The sequence below is a fragment of the Anolis sagrei genome, chromosome 1, assembly GCF_037176765.1.
Source record: "Anolis sagrei isolate rAnoSag1 chromosome 1, rAnoSag1.mat, whole genome shotgun sequence".
NCBI lineage: Eukaryota > Metazoa > Chordata > Lepidosauria > Squamata > Dactyloidae > Anolis > Anolis sagrei.
The window spans coordinates 24,476,464-24,496,320 of NC_090021.1; the positions used below are offsets into that span (position 1 = coordinate 24,476,464).

The following is a 19,857-nucleotide window of genomic DNA, read 5'->3' on the forward strand; positions in this document are numbered from 1 at the left end:
CAATGTCATGTTTTCAAATCTCAGTTTTTCACCCAATGCTTTTTAACATCTACAACCATGTCATTTGAGAAGCAGTGCCACCAGTGTACTGATAATGCAACACTCTATTTTGCTTGATCAACAGAACCAAATGAGCCATATAAGACACAAAATGTAATACATTTAAAGGCCACACTCTAGTAGGATTTTACTTCAAAGAGCCTGATGAGTTGCTTGAAATCCAAACACTGCACAAGCCTTACTGCATTTCCAGAAATTTAAAAGGTTAGACAAATGTAAACTGTGCACCACAATTACATCAATCATAATGGAAAAGTAATTAAACAATTCCATTATGATGCAGAATGACAGCCCCACATCTTCAAGACTAAATAATGAGGATATAGATCATACTTCTATCTGTGTGCACAAATGAGCATGTTATCCCACTACAGTCAAAAGCAGATGATACCTAGCAAACTGGCAAAGACAATACTATGGAAACATGACCAGTTCTATGAAAAATCTTCTTTCAATAAAATATCCCATGATCAGTAAAGTCTACAGAAAGATAAATGTATCTTCTCCCTATCCTCCTAGCTCAATTCAGAAACCTTAATTTTTTATTTTGGGTATAGCTTGACTTCTCTGCCAATCACACTGAAAAAGAGATAGGATATAATTACTGTAACAAATATAATAAATGTAAGTACTATGTTGATCATAAAGACTCTCACAAAGAGTATAATGAGAATTCATCCTTCTTGGAAAAGCAATCCAACCTTTATTTGGACACTTTTTGAAACTTACAGCCACTTTCCCCCCATATTCCTAAGCTCATGTTGTTATCATCCCACGGTGTTCCATTTGATGTTGACAGTGGGACTGAGCACGAATGAGGACTAATTTTCATCAAGTTCCAACTCAGTTTAGAAGAACTCAGTTCATCAATCTCAATTCCATGACTAGACTTCATTCCTCTCTCATCAGAACCCAGCAGATTGTAACAAACGGTGCCTTTTACATTTCTCCAACATGAATAGTGTTCCATACCGAAAGGATTTCAGATTCCTTGGGTTTATACTGTTCTAGTTGGGTGTGCTCCCTTTCCACCCTTGCTGGATGCCTATCAAGTAGCAAATTTCTGCTGGATCAGTTTGTATTTAAGAAGTTCTGATTCAGAAACAGAAGGCTGCAGCCTGGTTGTAGCTTGAACAAAGTCCTCCATGGTCAACATGAGCTCTGAGTTCTCTGTATCCAGTCCTGGAAAAAGAGAGAGAAATTGTTTCTGAAGGAATTTACATCCAAATGTACACACACCTGGATAGTTTGTGAGTGGATGAGGATAAGCTACAGCACTCTCACTTTCAGGAAAAGTTAGGCTGCTTGGCAATCATTGAGGGGATTATTTTCAAGATTAAAGTTTCTTCCCTTTTTTGTACAAGACAAAGGGACATAACAGAAACTTAATCCCTAGTGGCAGTTGTGCAGAATATTCAGAGATACAAAAGAGGAAAAAAAATTGTACTCTTTCTGCAGGTATGATATTGTGTCATAGCTAGGAAGGAGAAAGAATCTCAATCCACACAAAGAGAGCCAAAGAAACTCTAAAATCATGACAGTAAATAAAGAACAACACTCTGAAAATAGGGGAATTTCAGACATGAAACAATCAGGGCCAGCTAACGTCTTCCAACAAAGGATCCCTCCAGGCAGGAATCAGTGAGGCGTTGACACAGCAAGGCTTTGGAATGATAATTAGGTGATTAATTGCAACATTCACACTTGTTTCAAACGGATAAGAGTTCTCTCTTCCAACCTGGACATTATTCCACAGATATATAAACTCCACTTGCCTGGTTTCCAACAGATGTCACAACCTCTAAGGATGCCTGACATAGATGTGGGCGAAATATCAGGAAAGAATACTTCTGGAACACGGCCATTCAGCCCAGAAAACTCACAGCAACCCAGTGTCTTAAATCCGTTTCTCTCAAGCATTAATTTGGATACCCAAGAACTGATGCTGATTTTCTATTCCCCAATTTAACAACGACCTTTGCTCAAGTAGTAGTAATGATAATAATAATAATAATAATAATAATAATAATAATACTTTATAACCTACCCTATCTCCCCGAGGGGACTCAGGGTGGTTGATGTAAGACAGTAAGAATTTTACAAAGCATCTTATGAAACATTTATTTAATTACTTAAAATATAGCCTATCATTTCATTCCATTCTCTGGAAATAGACACAAGAAGATATTCAGCATGTATTTCATTGTTATTTCTTTGAAGGCCATTCAAGTTCTGTCTGTTCTTTCCAGATCATTTATAACATCTTGTCTTTTCTACAGTTTTCATTCAAATTCTCTAATATTTTGGCTGGCAACAAACAAGTCTGTCTGGTTCCTTACCTTCCTCAATCCACTCCACTTTTCTCTTAATAGCAGACATCATGGCATCTGAACACAAGGCATACAAGTCCGCTCCTGTTAGTTGTACGGGGCATTTGTCGAGGACACCAAGCAGATTCACTGAAGGATCCATCTTAAATCTAACAGGAAAGGACATATACAACAATTAGTACCACAGAAAAGAAAACACTAGATTAAAATCGAAGTTGTAAGCAAAAATAATGTTTAGGCTAGGATGATGGGATGATTAGCAGGCAATTCGGTGTAAAATAAAGAGGACAAATAATAACATTTTTCTTCATAAAATAATAAAAGCATTTTGGAACTTTTGAAGACTTTTCAAAGCACAAGAGACACATCTCAGATCCAAATGAATGTGGTAAAAAGTGCTATTCAGCTAATATATCAAAACAAAATAGATCAAACTACATGGTAATTATGGCTAGGTATAATTATTCAAATTGTAGTTCAAGTGTTTGGAAGTAACAGCAAACTGTGGTTTGATAAAACTGGAAACAATATAGGCTGAAAAGGAAAAGAGAAAAGGGAATGCACAAGCACCAGGCTAGTTCATAATATAAATCAGGATTTCGAAGATTATATAAGTGCATTTAACAAATTACAATGGGATGTAGAGCATTTACTCAATTGTCTCATTACTGGCAGAATGAACAGCGCATTTGTAAGTAGTATTAATGGGATGAAATTTTATATTAGAAAGTCACAGAGCCAACCTTTTGATATTGCTTTTATGCTATGGAAAGAAGAAAGACAGGAACTCACTTTCTGGTGATGGCACTGAGTACTTGCAACTGTGAGTCTCGGTCTTCATTTACACCTACATAGACCAACTTGTCAAATCTGCGATTGAAATAGAAATAAACTCTTTACATACAAAATGCAGACATTCAGCACACTCATCAACATCCTTGCTATTAAGAAAAATCCTAATATACATAATAAGATCTAGAGTCTCCTACCAATTACTCAGTTACTGTTTTGTTTTTTAAACAGCATATGGCCTTTAATTGACTAGAAGGAGTCAACAGTACAACTACACTTTAAATAGCTTCTCTCCTTTCATAATATTCCAGTTCTACAGAACATTAGTGATATTAAGAGATTTGCTAAACATCTGGGGGAATCTGTGATATTGATATAAGCCATGCCTAGTAGGAATAAGCGTGTGTAATACAGAATAGAGATCTAATAAAATGATTACTCAACAACACAACCCCCATATTAGTGGGACTAGTACCCACAGTTTCAATTACCTGAATCAACAAAAAAATCTTCTCTAAATAAATAAACACCATATTTATTTATTTACCGCACTTATATCCTGCCCTTCTCAACCCTGAAGGGGGCTCAAGGCAGATTTTAATGGTTTGATAAATAAACAAACCATTAAAATCAACCAGTTAAAATACAGCATTAAAACCACAATTAAAAACACGTAATCCAAGTCATAATCCAGGGCCAGTCCGAGTCATCAATGTTCATTTAAAGTCCCTTATTACACTGCTCTCATTATTGGCCAAAAGCCTGATCCCAGAGCCATGTTTTGAGTTTTCTTCCTGAAGACCAGGAGGAAGGGGGCCAATCTAATTTCACTGGGGAGCATGTTCCATAGATGAAAGGGCCACCAGTGAGAAAGCCTGTCTCTCATCCCCACCAGAACCATTTAGAGCAGTGGTTCTCACTCTGTGGGTCCCCAGGTGTTTTGGCCTAGAACTCCCAGAAATCCCAGCATGTTTATCAGCTGTTAGGATTTTTAGGAGTCAAAGGCCAAAACATCTGGGGACCCACAGGTTGAGAACCACTGGTTTAGGGCTAGGATGACCTAATAATGTCTACACAACGGTTCTCTTTAGGCATTTCCTAGGTCTTCCAGAATGAGCCTATAATATGCTTATGCTTGAAATTGTGTGGCCAATAGGGTTCACTTTTACCCTTAGCTTAGCATGTTCACACAACGTCCCAAAACGTATTCAATGTAGATACAGGAGGTCATACTGTATTTTCATTTCTTTTCAAAAAAAAAAGTCCACGGATACACACATAGCTTTTTTCAGCATGTGTCATTATTATCACTGAAAACTTCCAAAGCAGCTCAGTGCTTATTTGTTTCAAGAAAAAATGTACTCAGCAATACAGAAGGAATCATACCTGCCTGGTCGGAGCAATGCTGAATCTAGAAGATCAGGCCTGTTTGTGGCTCCAATGACAAATACATCTTGTGAAGAATCAAGTCCATCAAGCTCTGCTAGCAGTTGAGATACAACTCTGTCAGGGAAACAGCACTGGCATAAATCTCGGTGCAATTTGCTGATTCGTTAACGTCAAGCAAATATACATAAACTGGTTTAACTCAAATAAGCAGTGTCCAGACCTGGGCTCAAAAAGTATCAATGTACTAGCTCTTGTGCACCAGCAACAGAAACAGTGCCTTGTAGACAAGCTTTGAACAATGGTTCATATAATCAAAGTAAGGCAAGGAAAGTCTGGAAGCCTGCCAAGGTAGGGGGTGAGTGGTAGAGAGGCCATTTATAAAAGCAAAGGAAAGTGAAATGCAGTATTCATACTTAGAAGTCCACTGGTTTTCCATCAGCAGACAACAAAAATAACTCACCTATCCATTACACCCCCTGAATCTCCGCTCCGCCCACGGTTGGGTGCCAAAGAATCCAGCTCATCAAAAAAGATAATGCAAGGAGCAGCTGCTCTTGCTCTGGAAAACACTAAGATTAAAAACAGAGTGCATCTTACAAACACACTAAACCCCAAAGCATACATAATAACTATGTAGGAAAAACAATTCTGCATTCTTCTAACCAAGAAAATGTGTATCCTAAAATTCCTGTTGCCAACATCATATGAGTATATGAGAAAAATATGGAAAATGGAATAACACAACACTTTCAGGTTACAACAACAATTTGAAAAAAAAAAACAGAGTGCATCTTACAAACACACTAAACCCCAAAGCATACATAATAACTATGTAGGAAAAACAATTCTGCATTCTTCTAACCAAGAAAATGTGTATCCTAAAATTCCTGTTGCCAACATCATATGAGTATATGAGAAAAATATGGAAAATGGAATAACACAACACTTTCAGGTTACAACAACAATTTGAAAAAAAAAACAGCTGCACAGAGAAAAGCAGTATAGTTGATTGGCCATTCTGCTAGCTAGACTTCTTTTTTGTTACGCTAGTGCTCATCTTTTCCATCTGCCTTGAAAACCTGAATTATACGTTCCATGGAACTGGTCTCTTATTAAATGTTTGCACCGTAGAACTTATAGAGAAGCTCAGCCATGATAATTTTACATATATGTGTACATACATGTATCTTCTTGATATTTTTGTTGACATCACCCTCACACTTTGCACATGTATGTAAACACATACTAGTTTGTCTATATGTGTGCACAAGGGTAACACAAGACATGTTGCTTCAGGTTGAGTGATCTGTAAGAAAACAGCTTTTTAAACCAAAAACTAGGGCTCCAAACTGACCTTCACGCACATTTTCTTCACTCTGCCCGACATACATGTTAATGAGCTCAGGTCCCTTCACACTGAAAAGGAGAAGACACAAAGTTATCCCAAAATATCATTCCTGGGGTTCCCTCGCTCCTCTCCTTATAGTGTAATGCCCACCTGAGGAAGGTCATAGTGCACTCTGTTGCTACAGCTTTAGCCAACAGAGTCTTTCCTGTTCCAGGAGGGCCATAGAGCAGGAGACCAGAGCGGCGCAGGCCTAGAGACAGTAGCTCTGGATGTTCCAGCGGAAGCTGAATGGTGTCTAGGATCTCCTTCTTCACATCTTGGAGCCCACCAATATCTTGCCAGAAGACAGATGGTATCTGCAGCAAAAGGACAGCCTTATGATCTACAAATTCCATATTCTCATTCAGTAACCCAAAACACGCCATTAAAACTTCTTATGGTACTCTCAAATACAGGGAGATGCAGATCTATAAACATTTAGAAATGCTGCACCTTTGGCTTTGTTGACATTATTTGTGCCATAATTCTCTCCCTCTCCATGATGCCACTGGTTTTCATACGGAATCATGTATTCTGCATCTCAATGTCTGACTTTTATTTATGCTTTTTCCCACTCACACCTTAAGATCAAAAGATAAAGCCCTGCTGCATAATATATCTGTCCCACCACTTGCACACACATGGTTGGTGAGGACACCAATAAGAGCCTTCTCCCTGGCTGCTGATCCCTTCCTTGTTCTTTTTCATGCCAGAAGATGGAGACTTCTTTAATCAGGAAGGACTTTTCAGATTTCAATTATATAGCAGAACTGTATGTAAAGTGATGGGATCTTTTATTAGCAATTATATTTTTAACCATTTTAAATGTAGTACTGTTCTTTAGAAGGGCTGTAACTTAATCTTGTTTTAAATTACTGGAACTTGCCTTTCACCCTGGGAGAAAGGCAGGGAGTACATTCAATAAATAAAATATTCCATCCTTCAATATATTAAGATTTGAAAGAGGACACAATGCTGTACAATGAGGATACAATTCCCCATCAAATGCACTCTACCTGGCTCTACAGTTGCTAATGAAAGCACAGAAGGGGAAGTGCTACTTTTTAACTGCCGAAGACTACAAAATGTCATTGAATGAGTTTATATATTTATTTACTCTGTCTGTATCTCGCCCATCTCTACTCCAAAGGGGACTCACAGCAGCTTTACATATAGGGAACTATTCAATGCCTTTGGACAACATACAGTTAAAATACATTCAAGTTAAATTTTTAAATTAAAATTAATGCACATTAGAACATATACAAACATTCACTATTAAAATCACGTCATTCACAATCGTAATTCTGGGCTGTTCCAACAATCACTGCACATATTCCATAGCTGTTATTGCATTATAGTTAATCTCCAAAGGCTTAATCCCAAAGCCAGGTTTTTACTTTCCTTCTGAAGGCTAGGAGGGAGGGGACTGCTTTAATATCACTGGGGAGGGAGTCCCACAGCCGAGAGGCCACCACTGAGAAGGCCCTGTCTCTCGTTCCCACCAGATGCACCTCCGAAGGAGGCGGGACCAAGAACAGGGCCTTCCCAGATAATCTCAATCTCCAAGGCAGGTCCATAGGAGATACAATTGGACAGGTAAGCTGAGCCAGAACTGTTTAGGGCTTTATAGGCTAAAGACAGCACTTTGAATTGTGCTCAGTAACAGACTGGCAGCCAGTGCAGCTGATGTAGCAGAGGGGTTGTATGTTCCCTGTATGCTGCTCCGGTGAGCAACCTGGCTGCTGGACCATTTGAAGCTTCCAAACAGTCTTCAAAGGCAACCCCATGTAGTGTGTGTTGCAGTAGTCTATTTGAGATGTAACCAGAGTGTGGACATTCTGACAAGTAGTACCAACTCATTTTTGCCATTTAATTTTATTTGCTTCAAAAATGCATAACTTGGTAATGAATAGGTAATGCTCGTTGGAAATGTGACTGAATTTTTACATATAAATTAGTGAAATAGCTGAAAAGCACCTTTTCCTTATGATGACTTCTACTTTATTTACTTCAATTTCATCATTACCACATGTAATCTTTACAGAAAACTGTAATGAAATCTTTTATTTGTTCACTCCTGACCTTTGGGGCTCCGATTGCCTGTGATTGAGCATCATGCAGTTTATCCAGTGCAATAACAAAATCTTCTGCCAAGAGAGGGAAGCCAGCAGCACAAAAATCATGCTCTTCTTCATCCGTTGGTGCTCCCAGGAAGCTGGTAAAGAAGAAATAGAAAGTTGTTTTCAGTGCTCTTTATAATTACAAAAAATATGATTAGCTCTAACTTGGAATCTGATCTGGAAATTCTGTGCTCCAAGAAGATTGTGCCTAATAGGGGGTGGGGGTTGTACTAGCATCTGCATCTTGCTGGGATGTTCCTGATCTGCATTATATTGCACAGAATGGGAAAGAACATGACTAAAGTTTTCAAAATGAAAGCAACATGGATTTGTTTGATTGATTTTTACATTTTCACAGTCCTTATATAATCTTTATATTGGTTGAGGAAGAGGTCACTCTATAAGAGGAACACTGCACCAGCATTGTAAATGATCAAGAATGCATGCAAGCAGAACAAAAGGGGGGCATTTTGCATCTCCTGAAAGCAATATTTTTACCTCCAAGTTTTGGAAGGTGAAAATTCAGGGCACCTCTATTGAATTCTGCCAATGGAAGCTATTAAGCTGCTATTTTGTCCCACCCTTTGTCCCAATGCATGCCCCCCAGAAGACTTTTCAAAACTGAATTTGAGAGTGGTTCCCCCCAATCATGTTCCAAAAACATGCTATTTTGAAACTACAGAACTGGTATGCATCACCCCATCCTAGCTACACTTCGCTGAAATTACCTCTTCAGATATTCAAATACTTTTTCACTTAGAATATGAAATTACAGAAATTACCTTGAACCCTGGATCCTTGTACAGGCTGCATGACTGCTATGGGAGAGTAAAGCACAAAAATCTCCTAGAACAAAGCCCTGGTTAAAGATGGAATAAAATATTAGTGCAGCCATTTCCACAGCAGACAGAGAAATACATGTTGAAAGAAGGTCATCTAGGAAATGCTGGTTTAATTTTCCTTACAAAAAAGGAAATAAACTCCTAGAAAAGTTAATCAAGAAGCCTCTGTTTGTATTAAATTGTCTAAAGCTCAAAAGTAAAGCTAGGTAAACTCTAACAGGAAAAGAACTCCAAGAGCAAAGTGAATCCTATCACTTTTCCATCTTACTGTGCAGAATTATTTTTGAGGGATTCTGGTTCAAGCAGTCCCCAAGTTACAAACAGGGGCGAGACAACACGAACTGAGAGAAATCTATCTCAAAGAAGGGAAATTCACTCCTGGAAGAGTTATTATCATGGGGAAAAGGGGTCTCCACTGATGCTTTCTCACCAATCCTTGTTTCCACAACAAGCCACATTTTTCAAAATCCAGTTATCACAGGGACAGAAAGTCTGGTGAAATCTTCTGGACAAGAGCACAGGCAACAAAACAAACACCACAGGGATATTAACATGTTCTGACTTACAAACAAATTCAACTTAAGAACAACTTACAGAACCTGTCTTGTTTGCAACTTGGGAACCCTGTATTGCATGGGTAGTTTTTTCAAGAAGGTTCTTGGTACTGAAACTATCAGTGAAAGCAGGGACAGTTCCTTATCAATTTCTGTCTTCCCGCAGAACCAATTTTTACATCTTTTGCAACTAAAGATCCAGCCTTACTCCTCTTATAAACAACTAGTCTACCCTACTGATAGATTTATCGAAGTCACTGTATGGGACACCACTTACTGCAGTTTGCCGGGCTAGCTTGGACAGGCTCACTTCTTTGCCCAATGGGAAGTTTTCTGTCAGCATGCTTAACATGGCTTTTCTTTCCTCTTCAGATGGCACTTCAATTTTCACCTCATGAAGGAATGCTGTCTGCAAGTCTGTAGGGATATCCCCAAGTTTGGTTGTTGTGCCAATCACCAAGACAGGATAACTGCTGAGAAACACACAGATGCATAAATGAACACTTCTCGACCATTATTGAGAGATTCAAGAAAAACTCTTAGACCTTTTACTCCATCCCTTCCAAGCTGCTTAAGTTAACGGTTAACTCCATACTGAACAAAACTTCTATATATTTTTTTTAAATCCACTCTTGTGTTTTTATTGTTATATGATTTTAGAACTCTGAGGTACAAATAAGAAGTAAGTACAGGCAATCCCTGAGTTACAAACCTGACTTACATACAATTCCTAGTTACGAATGGGGATGAGATAGCAGGAAGTGAGCGGAATATATCCCTAGGAAGGGAAATGCACTCCTGTAAGAATATCGTGGGGAAAAGGTACCTCCACTGAAACTTCCACGACAACCCAAAAATACATATTTGTATGGAGTTACACTTTAAAATGTACCTGTTCTGATATACATATAAATTCAGATTAAGAACAAACCTTCAAAACTATTTTGTTGGTACCCCAGGGAATGCCTGTACATTAGAATTGTCTTCAAGACCACACCTCTTTTTCAGAGAGTAGTTAAAGGGGGTGGGAAAGAAAGAAAGAGGCTGACTAGTGTATCCTTTCATTAAACAATCAAAGCAACTCTATTTACAAAATTATATCATGTTCTGAAAATGAGCTTATCATAGTGATAGCCATACTACAGAGGAGAGTAGCAGAGGTGGGTTCATACCCAGTTTTCATTTCCCTGTCCAGAAGAAGGTGCCTTAATGCAAGGATAACTCTGGAGTCCTCTCCAAGTCCATCACGATCTCTTCCCAATAGCTCTACATCTTTCATCAGCAGAACACAAGGATTATACAGCTCAGCCTGCAAGAAGGCTGCATGCAATTTTGCTTCTGTAGATGCACTGGTGTCACCACACAAGCCAACACACTCCACCTACATGTATAGAGAGAACAGAAATGAAATGGACCACATAGTAAGAAAGGCTGAATAAAATGCAACAGCGAACCAAATTCAATAACTGTAAGAGGAATTGGGCAATGAAATTACTCAGTAGTCCAGAACTGCTCAGATCTCAGAAAGTATAGGTAATTGGACAAGATGGTCAATTACAAAAAAAGCAGAATTAAAAAAATCTTTTCTCTTGCAATAATTTCCACTACCACCCATATAAAAATCTCTGCCTACACTACATGTAGGCAGAAGACAAATGCAGAAAACAAATCCTCAGCTTAGAGGAAAGGTGGTGAAGGAGAAGAGGTAGTGTTGGTGGATTGCATCCCAGGATTGCATCCCAGGAAAAGAGATGTTTAATGTTACAGGTTCTTTGTAGAGCCTGTGCCTCTCATGAAGGTCCAAAAAGTACAATTCTATTTCTAAGCAAGAATAAATTTTCTCAAGTCCTTCATTCACACATGCATGTTAAATGTTTAAAGACAAAGTTAAAAGGCTCAAACCACCTTGAATAAATGGATATTGAGTCGGCTACAGGCAGCCCTGACAGCTGTCAGTTTCCCTACACCGCTGGGTCCTGAAAGAAGGATACTTCCAGATCTATTTAGCAGAGTTCCCCTGAAACAGAGAAATTGGCAACATTATTATTTCATTTTCCAATAAAAAGCAGAAAAAAGAGTCACATGAATGAACAGCCCTGGAAAATTATTATTAATAATAATAATAATAATAATAATATACATTATTTATATTCCACCCTATCTCCCCTGGGGGACTCAAGGCGGATACTAACAAACAAAATACAAACATTAAATGCCTCAAAAAGAGTAAGTAAAAATATAATAAACCAGAATAACCTCACATAAAACAACGTAAACATAACAACTGTAACTTAAATGAAACGTAATCTATCAAAAATTATAACTATCACAGAACATGAAAATCACCACCCCAGAATAGACAAAGAGAAACTCAGAAACCCTCAATTCTCAAAAATCAATAAAAGGCACAACAATACCACACACAGGTCTTAACTCCCATAACTATCTGTAATAGTGTTTTAGATGACAAAACTCAAGTCAAATTAGTCGACTAACCTGCTGTGTAAGTAAGGGCCAAGAATGTCACAGAGTTGCTTCACTGCAGTACAAAGCCCAGCAGGTGACAAGCTGCTCCAATAACCTTGGGGATATTGAGATGGGAAGGAAGGAACCGCACTATTTGTTGAACCAACCTAAAAGACAAGGAATAGCACGTCAATAGAAAAAGGCCCTCTGAAGTCACTCAAGTCAACCTTCACAACAGATAGTTATCTAGTGGCATATATGTTCCCTGGCAGACCTATCAAATTTTCACAAAAGAAAAATAGAATTTTTTTTGTTCTGGTAATAACAAAAAATAAAGTTGAGAAAGAAAAAGATGCCCCACTTCTTAGCCTTCTTGCTTACATTTGTTTGTTCATATCTGGGCATCTTTTGCAATTACCATCATAGTATGGTGGTTTGAGTGTTGGACTACAATTCTGGAGACCAGGGTTTTCTGGTGGGAGATACGTGAAAAGCTTGTGAAAAGTTCTTAAATTTAGACCAAATACCATAAGACCCAGACATTATGAGTAGACTGTATAACCACAATAACAAAGATATAATATCATATTGACTTCACACACTTGGTGGCTTACCAAAAATAAAGAAGTATGCTGCGTATCAACCAAGTATCCTATACTTTGCTGCTTTTCCTCTATTGGTAATATCCTTTTCACCTTAAAGTAGAGATCTGTCCATCTAAAGAAAGAACAAAGTATATATCTTTAATACTAAAGACCTGGGATTCAGGAGTAACCAGCAGTATACTATAGGAACATTTCAACGGCTTAAATTGTAACTTTGTGTGAACACCATATTATAGAAAGTTTCATAGTTTTTCCCAAATGCTATTGGCCTTCATTTTTAAGGAGGAAATGCAATCTTCCTTATGCCAAAATATTTAAGCAAAAAAGCTTCAGTTAGCAAGGACAATAGTGGCAGAATGAAATCAGAATCAGTAAGTTTCTGATTTCCAAGAAATCTCCTCAGTTTCTTAAAAAAAATCCATGCTACTTCACTTAACAGTACAGCAAGCAGTTTGATAGCTGCAAATTGATACTCATTCAAGCCTTCACCAGTGGACAACATACCTAAAAAACGTTTCTGAATTTTCTTCTAAGAAGTCAGGATGTCCTACTGTTGGAACACACAAAATATCTTCCTCATGGACTACCCTGCAACAAAACAGTCATGATGAAGAATGATAACCACATCACTTAATCAAGAAAAAGAAAAAAATAGCTATTAGACACTGGAGTGGTTTGATAATGAGCAAGATAAGCTATCAGAAATATTTCAAGTATAGTATTTTCTTTCCCCTGTAATAAGACTTTTGAGACTTCTGTGTTGAATAGAGAATACTAAAGAAACTGTACTCTTCAAAATCAAATTACCTGGTGTATAATAGTATAATCAGGTAAAGAACACCTTCTCTATAAAAAAGTGAAATATTTACTTTTGAATCACCCGTTTAAATGAGGTTGCAACATATAAACACAAAAAGGAAAAGTGAAGGGGGGATAGAACTATTAACGAGGGGACAGTTTAATTATTAATATCCTTTCTTTTCCTTAAGATAGGACCCAAGAAGGCTGGGGTGCTTCATGTCCTGTCCTAAGTCTTTGCAAAAGGAACATGATACACAGAGCAGTCTTAACAGCACACAGGTGACATTGCACGATTGATTAAAGACAGATAATTCTAATCCTTTTCAGAATCAATTTTATTTACAAAAAACGCTAAGCAAATTTTCCAGTGTGGCACAAGGCTGTGGCCAGCTTATAGTGTGCCTATACAGTAATTAAGCACAGAGCAAGATTATCCTTGATCTCTTAAAGTCGGGTGAGATGTTAAGTTGTCAACTTAACTAAAAGGCTAACCTGGGTGTTTGAAAGTGTTGGTAGAGGATTTGATCATAGACTCCTCTGGTGCTGTAGGCTGGAGAGGACACAATCTCTATGTGTAGCTCCTTGGCAAAGGGTGGCACAGATAGCAAGGATCGACTTCCTTTTATCTCTTGTGCACCAGCAGCTTCACCATATCTCTATGGAGGACAAACAGCCCTATTCTGATTTAATTCTACTAAAAATATAGAACAGATAGCAGACTAAAGCAACAATTTTCAAAGATATTTAAATTTGATTTTATAGTTAACTTTACAATGGTTTTAACAGTGTTAACTTTTTGTGTATTAATTTCCTCTCGTAGCACACAACAATAATTGCTCATGATAATTAAACATGATAACTTACAAATTAAACAGTACTTCACTAGCAATACAGATTTCCTCTCCTCCTACAGCACTCAACCACATCCAACAAATGAATCTTCAATAGGGGAAACCACTGCCTCAAAGTGGTGGAATCTCCTACTTTGGAGATTTCTAAACAGAGGCTGTATAGCTATCTGTCAGGAGTGCTTTGATAGTATAGTCTTGCATGGCAGGGCTTTGGATTGGATGGCTCTTCCATGATATATCCCCAGAAGAGAGAAATATGCATATGAAGCTGTGAAAGGGGTGCATGAGCAGTGTGCAGACACGCATTCTCATGAAGGAGACTCCTGCCATCAGCATCCCAAAATGTTTGTTTTGGATGGCTCTGCGAAGTTTCTTCATGGTCTCACAATACATTCAGTACCCATTTTGTCACATGCTGTCTTGACATTACGTCCTCTCCATAAATCGAAATGATTTTGCAATGAATCGCAGCGGCGTTCATGCCCTTAGCATTTAGGTAGCATATTATTTATTTATTTATTTGCTATACTTGTATACCGCTGTTTCTCAGCCTAGCCGGCGACTCAACGCGGTTTACAACAAAATATAACAATCAACAGTATACAATTTAAAACCATAAAAGCATAATACACAATTCGCATATCACTAACAATCCAATGCATCTCCTGACTAAAATCGTGATCCAGTTTCGTCGTCCATATTGCCGATCCTTTAATCATTACATTCTTTGCACTGAGTTAACCAAATGCCTGTTCGAACATCCAGGTTTTCAATCTATTACACTGTGAACTTTGCACTTGGAAGGAAACGGAATAAGGCGCTCATATCTAACCTTCACCACAACGGCAGTCGATGAGCTACTGATGACTGACACTGTTCGTTCGCTTCCACTGGCTTCCCCTACATGGCAGTGATACCAACTTCCCCCAAGAAAGTTCCCCAAGAGAGCTATGTGCCTTGTAACCTTACTTTCTGGATAATTCTAATAGTATATGGGTTTTTTTTCGTGTCAGGAGTGACTCCTGGTGTGAGAGAACTGGCTGTCTGCAAGGACATTGCCCAGGGGACGCCTGGATGATTTGATGTTTTTATCATCCTTGTGGGAGGCTTCTCTCATGTCCCCACGAGGAGCTGGAGCTGATAGAGGGAGCTCATCCGCCTCTCCCCGGATTTGAACCTGCGACCTGTTGGTCTTCAGTCCTGCCAGCACAGGGGTTTAACCCACTGTGCTACCGGGGGCTCCATAGTATATGTTGTAATGTATTAATTTTATATGGGTTATGAAATGTGCAATTTATTTATTTGCCTTCCTGTACTGAGAAGTCAGCAAGGCCAGGGTTTAGCACAGCTGGTAAATCACCAGGAATGAAAAGATCTACCAACAGAAAGGTTACCAATTCAAAGCCGCGGGTCAGCGTGAGCTGCCAACTGTCAAGCTCAGCTTACTCTTGACCTAAGCAGTTCGAAAACAGCTTGAGCTGTAATTACAGAAATTAAGTACTGCTAAAATAAGCGGGGAAGGTATTTTACGACACCATAAAGAAGATCAGAAAATACCAGGTAACCAAGACACAACATACCTCCTTCTGTTCTGTCTGTCTCTGTATTTATCCAAACAACAGCATTGAATGTTTGCCGTTTATGTATTCTGTGATCCGCCCTGAGTCCCCTTGGGGAGATATAAATAAAGTGTTGTTGTTGTTGTTATTTGAGCCTGTCTTCTTTTGGCTTAATGAAGATTGAACTGGATTGTGGATCAGTCAAGGATGAAGGTTGGGTCTGCATGTTCTGTGGTCCTCCAAGTGTTTGGACTTCAGTTCCCAGGATTCCTGACCATTGGAGAAGCTAGCTAGGCCTTCTGGGAGCTGGAGTCCCGAACACCTGGAGGGCCACAGGCTGCGCAGGTCTGAGAGGGGCATGCAACAAATAAATCTTTTCTTTCAAAATGGATGTGGGTCATATTTAGCAAGAGCGTACGTTTTATTTAAGTAACAGTTAAGTTATGTTTAAGATGTCTTTTATGTGGGGTTATTCTATTTGAACTTACCATCATTGAGGCACTGAATGTTTGCCTTTTTGTTTATTGGAATTCGCCCTGAGTCTCCAAGGAGAGATAGGGCGGAATATAAATCAAGTTTTATTATTATTATTATTATTATTATTATTATTATTTTACTGACACAAAAACACAGTCTGTCACAGCAAATAAGATATATATGCTGTATTTTGTATCACAAAATCACAAGTTGAACACTTCCCAAGCGTTTAGGACTGTGTGATGTATTTTCGAATGACGCAAGCAGATCCAAATAAGGTGGCCTTTTGCTGTTGACAGATTGTGATTTTGTCAATGTTTATTGTTTCCAAATGCCGGTTGAGATCTTTTGGCACGGCACTGGGACCACCTGTACTAGTTTATGCCAGCGCCTTAACAGTTCGATTGTGCGGTCCTGATAACGGCTGAGCTTTTCCTGTTGTTTTTGTCAATTCGATTGTGACCTGGTATTATTATTATTTAGTCTTATGATGTACTTGGTGAATTTTATGTTGCTATTAACACTGTACGCCGTTTTGAATCCAACCCCTGGGAGAAAAGAGGGATATAAATTTAAAAAGGCAGGGTGGGCCATATTTAATTATTTGCGATATTTCTACCCCGCCTTTCTCAAACTCAAAGGTGACTCAAGGCGGCTTTACAACATTGGCAGCTATTTGATGCCATTAAAACGATGTAAAAATGGCAACAAACATTTAAAACAGAATTATAAAATACATATATCAAACCTTTAAAAGCATATGAAGCCACTACCTTCACTATTAGCCTTGTCATTCAAAAACATTGTCTAAGCCGTTCTAGTATTTGATTTCACATAGTTCCATGTTTATCTATTGCACTAGGTTCCCAAAGGCTTTTTCAAAAAGCCATGTTTTCACTTTTCTGCAGAAGGTCAGGATGGAAGGGGCCGGTCTAATATCCCTAGGGAGGGAGTTCCACAGCTGAGGGGCCTCCACTGAGAAGGTCCTGTCTCTCGTCCCTGCAAAAAAGATGGGACCGAGAGCAGGGCCTCCCTGGACGATCTTAAACTCTTAGATGATATGTTTGAATGGGTAAAAAGACACCCTTTTATCAGTGTGAAACATTTCATATAACTGAGCTGAGCTTGACCTTCCAGCAGTTTTGCACAAACTTGGAAAATGTTACTTTTTAGATTATTGAGCGTTTGTGCCAAGTTTGGTACAGATCCATCATTGTTTGAGTCCACAGTGCTCTCTGGATGTAGGTGAACTACAACTCCCAAGCTCAAGGTCAATGCCCACCAAACCCTTCCAGTATCTTCTGTTGCTCGTGGGAGTTCTGTGTGCCAAGTTTGGTTCAATTCCATTGTTGATGGAGTTCAGAATGCTCTTTGATTGTAGGTGAACTATAAATCCCAGCAACGACAACTCCCAAATGGCAAAGTCAATCTCCTCCCCTCCAGCAACCCCATCAGTGATCAGATTTGGCGTATAAGGTAATAGTGCCAGATTTGGTCCAGTGAATGAAAATATATCCTGCATATATTTATTTTAGAATGCTCTTATTATCAGAATGCTCTTTGATTGTAGGTGAACTATAAATCCCAGCAACTAAAACTCTCAAATGACAAAATCATAATTTTTTGTGTGATGGTCACTCCTTGTGTTGTGAGACGTTTTGTTGCCAAATTTGGTGTGATTTCGTTCATTGGTTCTTTTGTTTTTAAGGTACTCATTATGCACAGAGCATTTTTATATATATATAGATAATTAATGAAGTGTGGGCCATAGGCAGTGCTGCCTCCTTTCTCCTACCTACCTGGATCTTGAGGAGGCTGCCTTCCAAGGGGTCGCAGGAGAGGTTGAAGGCCAAGGCGGGGGGCAGGAGGGCCCTCTCGCTGAGGCAGGCGCCTTCTTCCTGGCCGGGCCCCCTCTGAGGGAAGGCCCAGGGCGGGCTGAGGGCGCGCATGATGGCCAGGCGCGGGGGCCCCTTCCCCGCAAAGGCGGAGACCCACTCGCCTTGGAAGAGGCCCAGGCTGCGGAGGCCCCTCCGAGCCACCCAGAGGGCGTCCCCTCCCCACGAGGCTGGCCAGCAGCGCTCCCCTCTGGCCAGCCGCTCCCCTCCGCCGTGGGCCCAGCTGGAGACCAAGGGAGGCGAGGGAGGCCCCCTGGGGCTCCGGCTTTCCCCTCCGCCGCGCAGCTCAGTCACCGCCACGCGGGTCCCGGCGCCCACCAGGCCTTGAAGCGCAGGCCGGGCCTCCAAGACTTGCAGCTCCGAGCCGGGCAAGGCCTCTCCGCGGCGGACCAAGAGGCTGGAGCTGAGGCGCGGGGGCTTCCCTTCCCTTCCTCCGAGGAGGACCCATCCCAGCAAGGGAGGCCTCCGCACGGGCCAGAGCCTCACCCGACTCCCGGGCGCCAGGCCCAAGTGCCGCAAGAAGGGCCGCCTCAGCCACAGCTCCGAGCCTTCCTCCTCCGAGGCCTCCGCCTCCAGCAGCGCGGCGCAGAGCAACACCGGCTGGGCCTCCTCCGCCTCGGAAGGCCGCACCGCCAAGAGCAGAGTTCCCGCCGCCGCCGCTAAGGCCCACTCCGCCCCGGCTGCCACCAAGAGCCCCGCGGCCGGAGGGAGCTCCGGAGGGGCGGCGTCGCGGAGGCACTGCAGAACCGCCTCCGCCATTTTGAAACCTCTGGCTGGCGAGAGGCCTTGCTTCCAGTTGCTGCCATGGCAACGCCGCGTGGCACCATGGGATTTGGAGTTTGAGGAGGGGCTTCGGAACCTTCCGCCAATGAGCGCTTGAGCGTCACTGAACTACCAAACCCACAGTTCTATTGGCGGCCAAAGTTCAGGATAGAGAAACCAATAGCGGGGGTGGGATAGAGAGTACTTCCGGTCTGATTTTTCTCTCTAAAGGAAGTAAACAAGGATTTCAGTACAGAGGAGGAAATCATTTAGGGCTCTTCCACACAGCCCTGTATCCCAGAATATCAAGGCAGAAAATCCCACAATATCTGCTTTGAACTGGGTTATCTGAGTGGCCTTCCACACAGCCCTATATCCCAGAATATCTGCTTTGAACTGGGTCATCTGCGTGGCCTTCCACACAGCCCTATATCCCAGAATATCAAGGCAGAATATCCCACAATATCTGCTTTGAACTGGGTCATCTGAGTGGCCTTCCACACAGCCCTATATCCCAGAATATCAAGGCAGAATATCCCACAATATCTGCTTTGAACTGGGTCATCTGAATGCTCTTTCACACAGCCCTATATTCCAGAATATCAATCAGAAAAAACCACAATATCTGCTTTGAACTGGGTTATCTGAATGGCCTTCCACACAGCCCTATATCCCAGAATATCAAGGCAGAAAATCCCACGATATCTGCTTTGAACTGGGTTATCTGAGTGGCCTTCCACACAGCCCTATATCCCAGAATACCAAGGCAGAATATCCCACAATATCTGCTTTGAACTGGGTCATCTGAGTGGCCTTCCACACAGCCCTATATCCCAGGATATCAAGGCAGAAATTACCACAATATCTGCTTTGAACTGGGTCATCTGGGTGGCCTTCCACACAGCCCTATATCCCAGGATATCAAGGCAGAAATTACCACAATATCTGCTTTGAACTGGGTCAT

The 19,857-nt window shown here is 40.5% G+C and overlaps 1 protein-coding gene across 2 annotated transcripts; it reads right to left on the reverse strand.

The window, feature by feature from the left end:
* Positions 1-740: 740 nt before the first annotated feature.
* PEX6 (peroxisomal biogenesis factor 6) lies at positions 741-18,925 on the reverse strand. 2 transcript variants are annotated; one of them, XM_060754465.2, is made up of 17 exons: positions 18,036-18,925; positions 13,842-14,005; positions 13,053-13,136; positions 12,558-12,660; positions 11,974-12,110; positions 11,383-11,494; positions 10,650-10,858; positions 9,755-9,947; positions 8,864-8,940; positions 8,044-8,176; positions 6,070-6,275; positions 5,926-5,987; positions 5,032-5,140; positions 4,569-4,685; positions 3,183-3,260; positions 2,400-2,539; positions 741-1,242 (listed from the first exon to the last, which is right to left on the reverse strand). In XM_060754465.2, exons 1-17 carry the CDS (start codon positions 18,888-18,890, stop codon positions 1,109-1,111), a joined length of 2,913 nt encoding a protein of 970 aa, XP_060610448.2. In that variant the 5' UTR covers positions 18,891-18,925; the 3' UTR covers positions 741-1,108. The 2 variants fall into 2 exon arrangements, with proteins under 2 accessions (XP_060610448.2, XP_060610447.2); XM_060754464.2 differs by having other exon boundaries at positions 9,755-9,950.
* Positions 18,926-19,857: the final 932 nt, after the last annotated feature.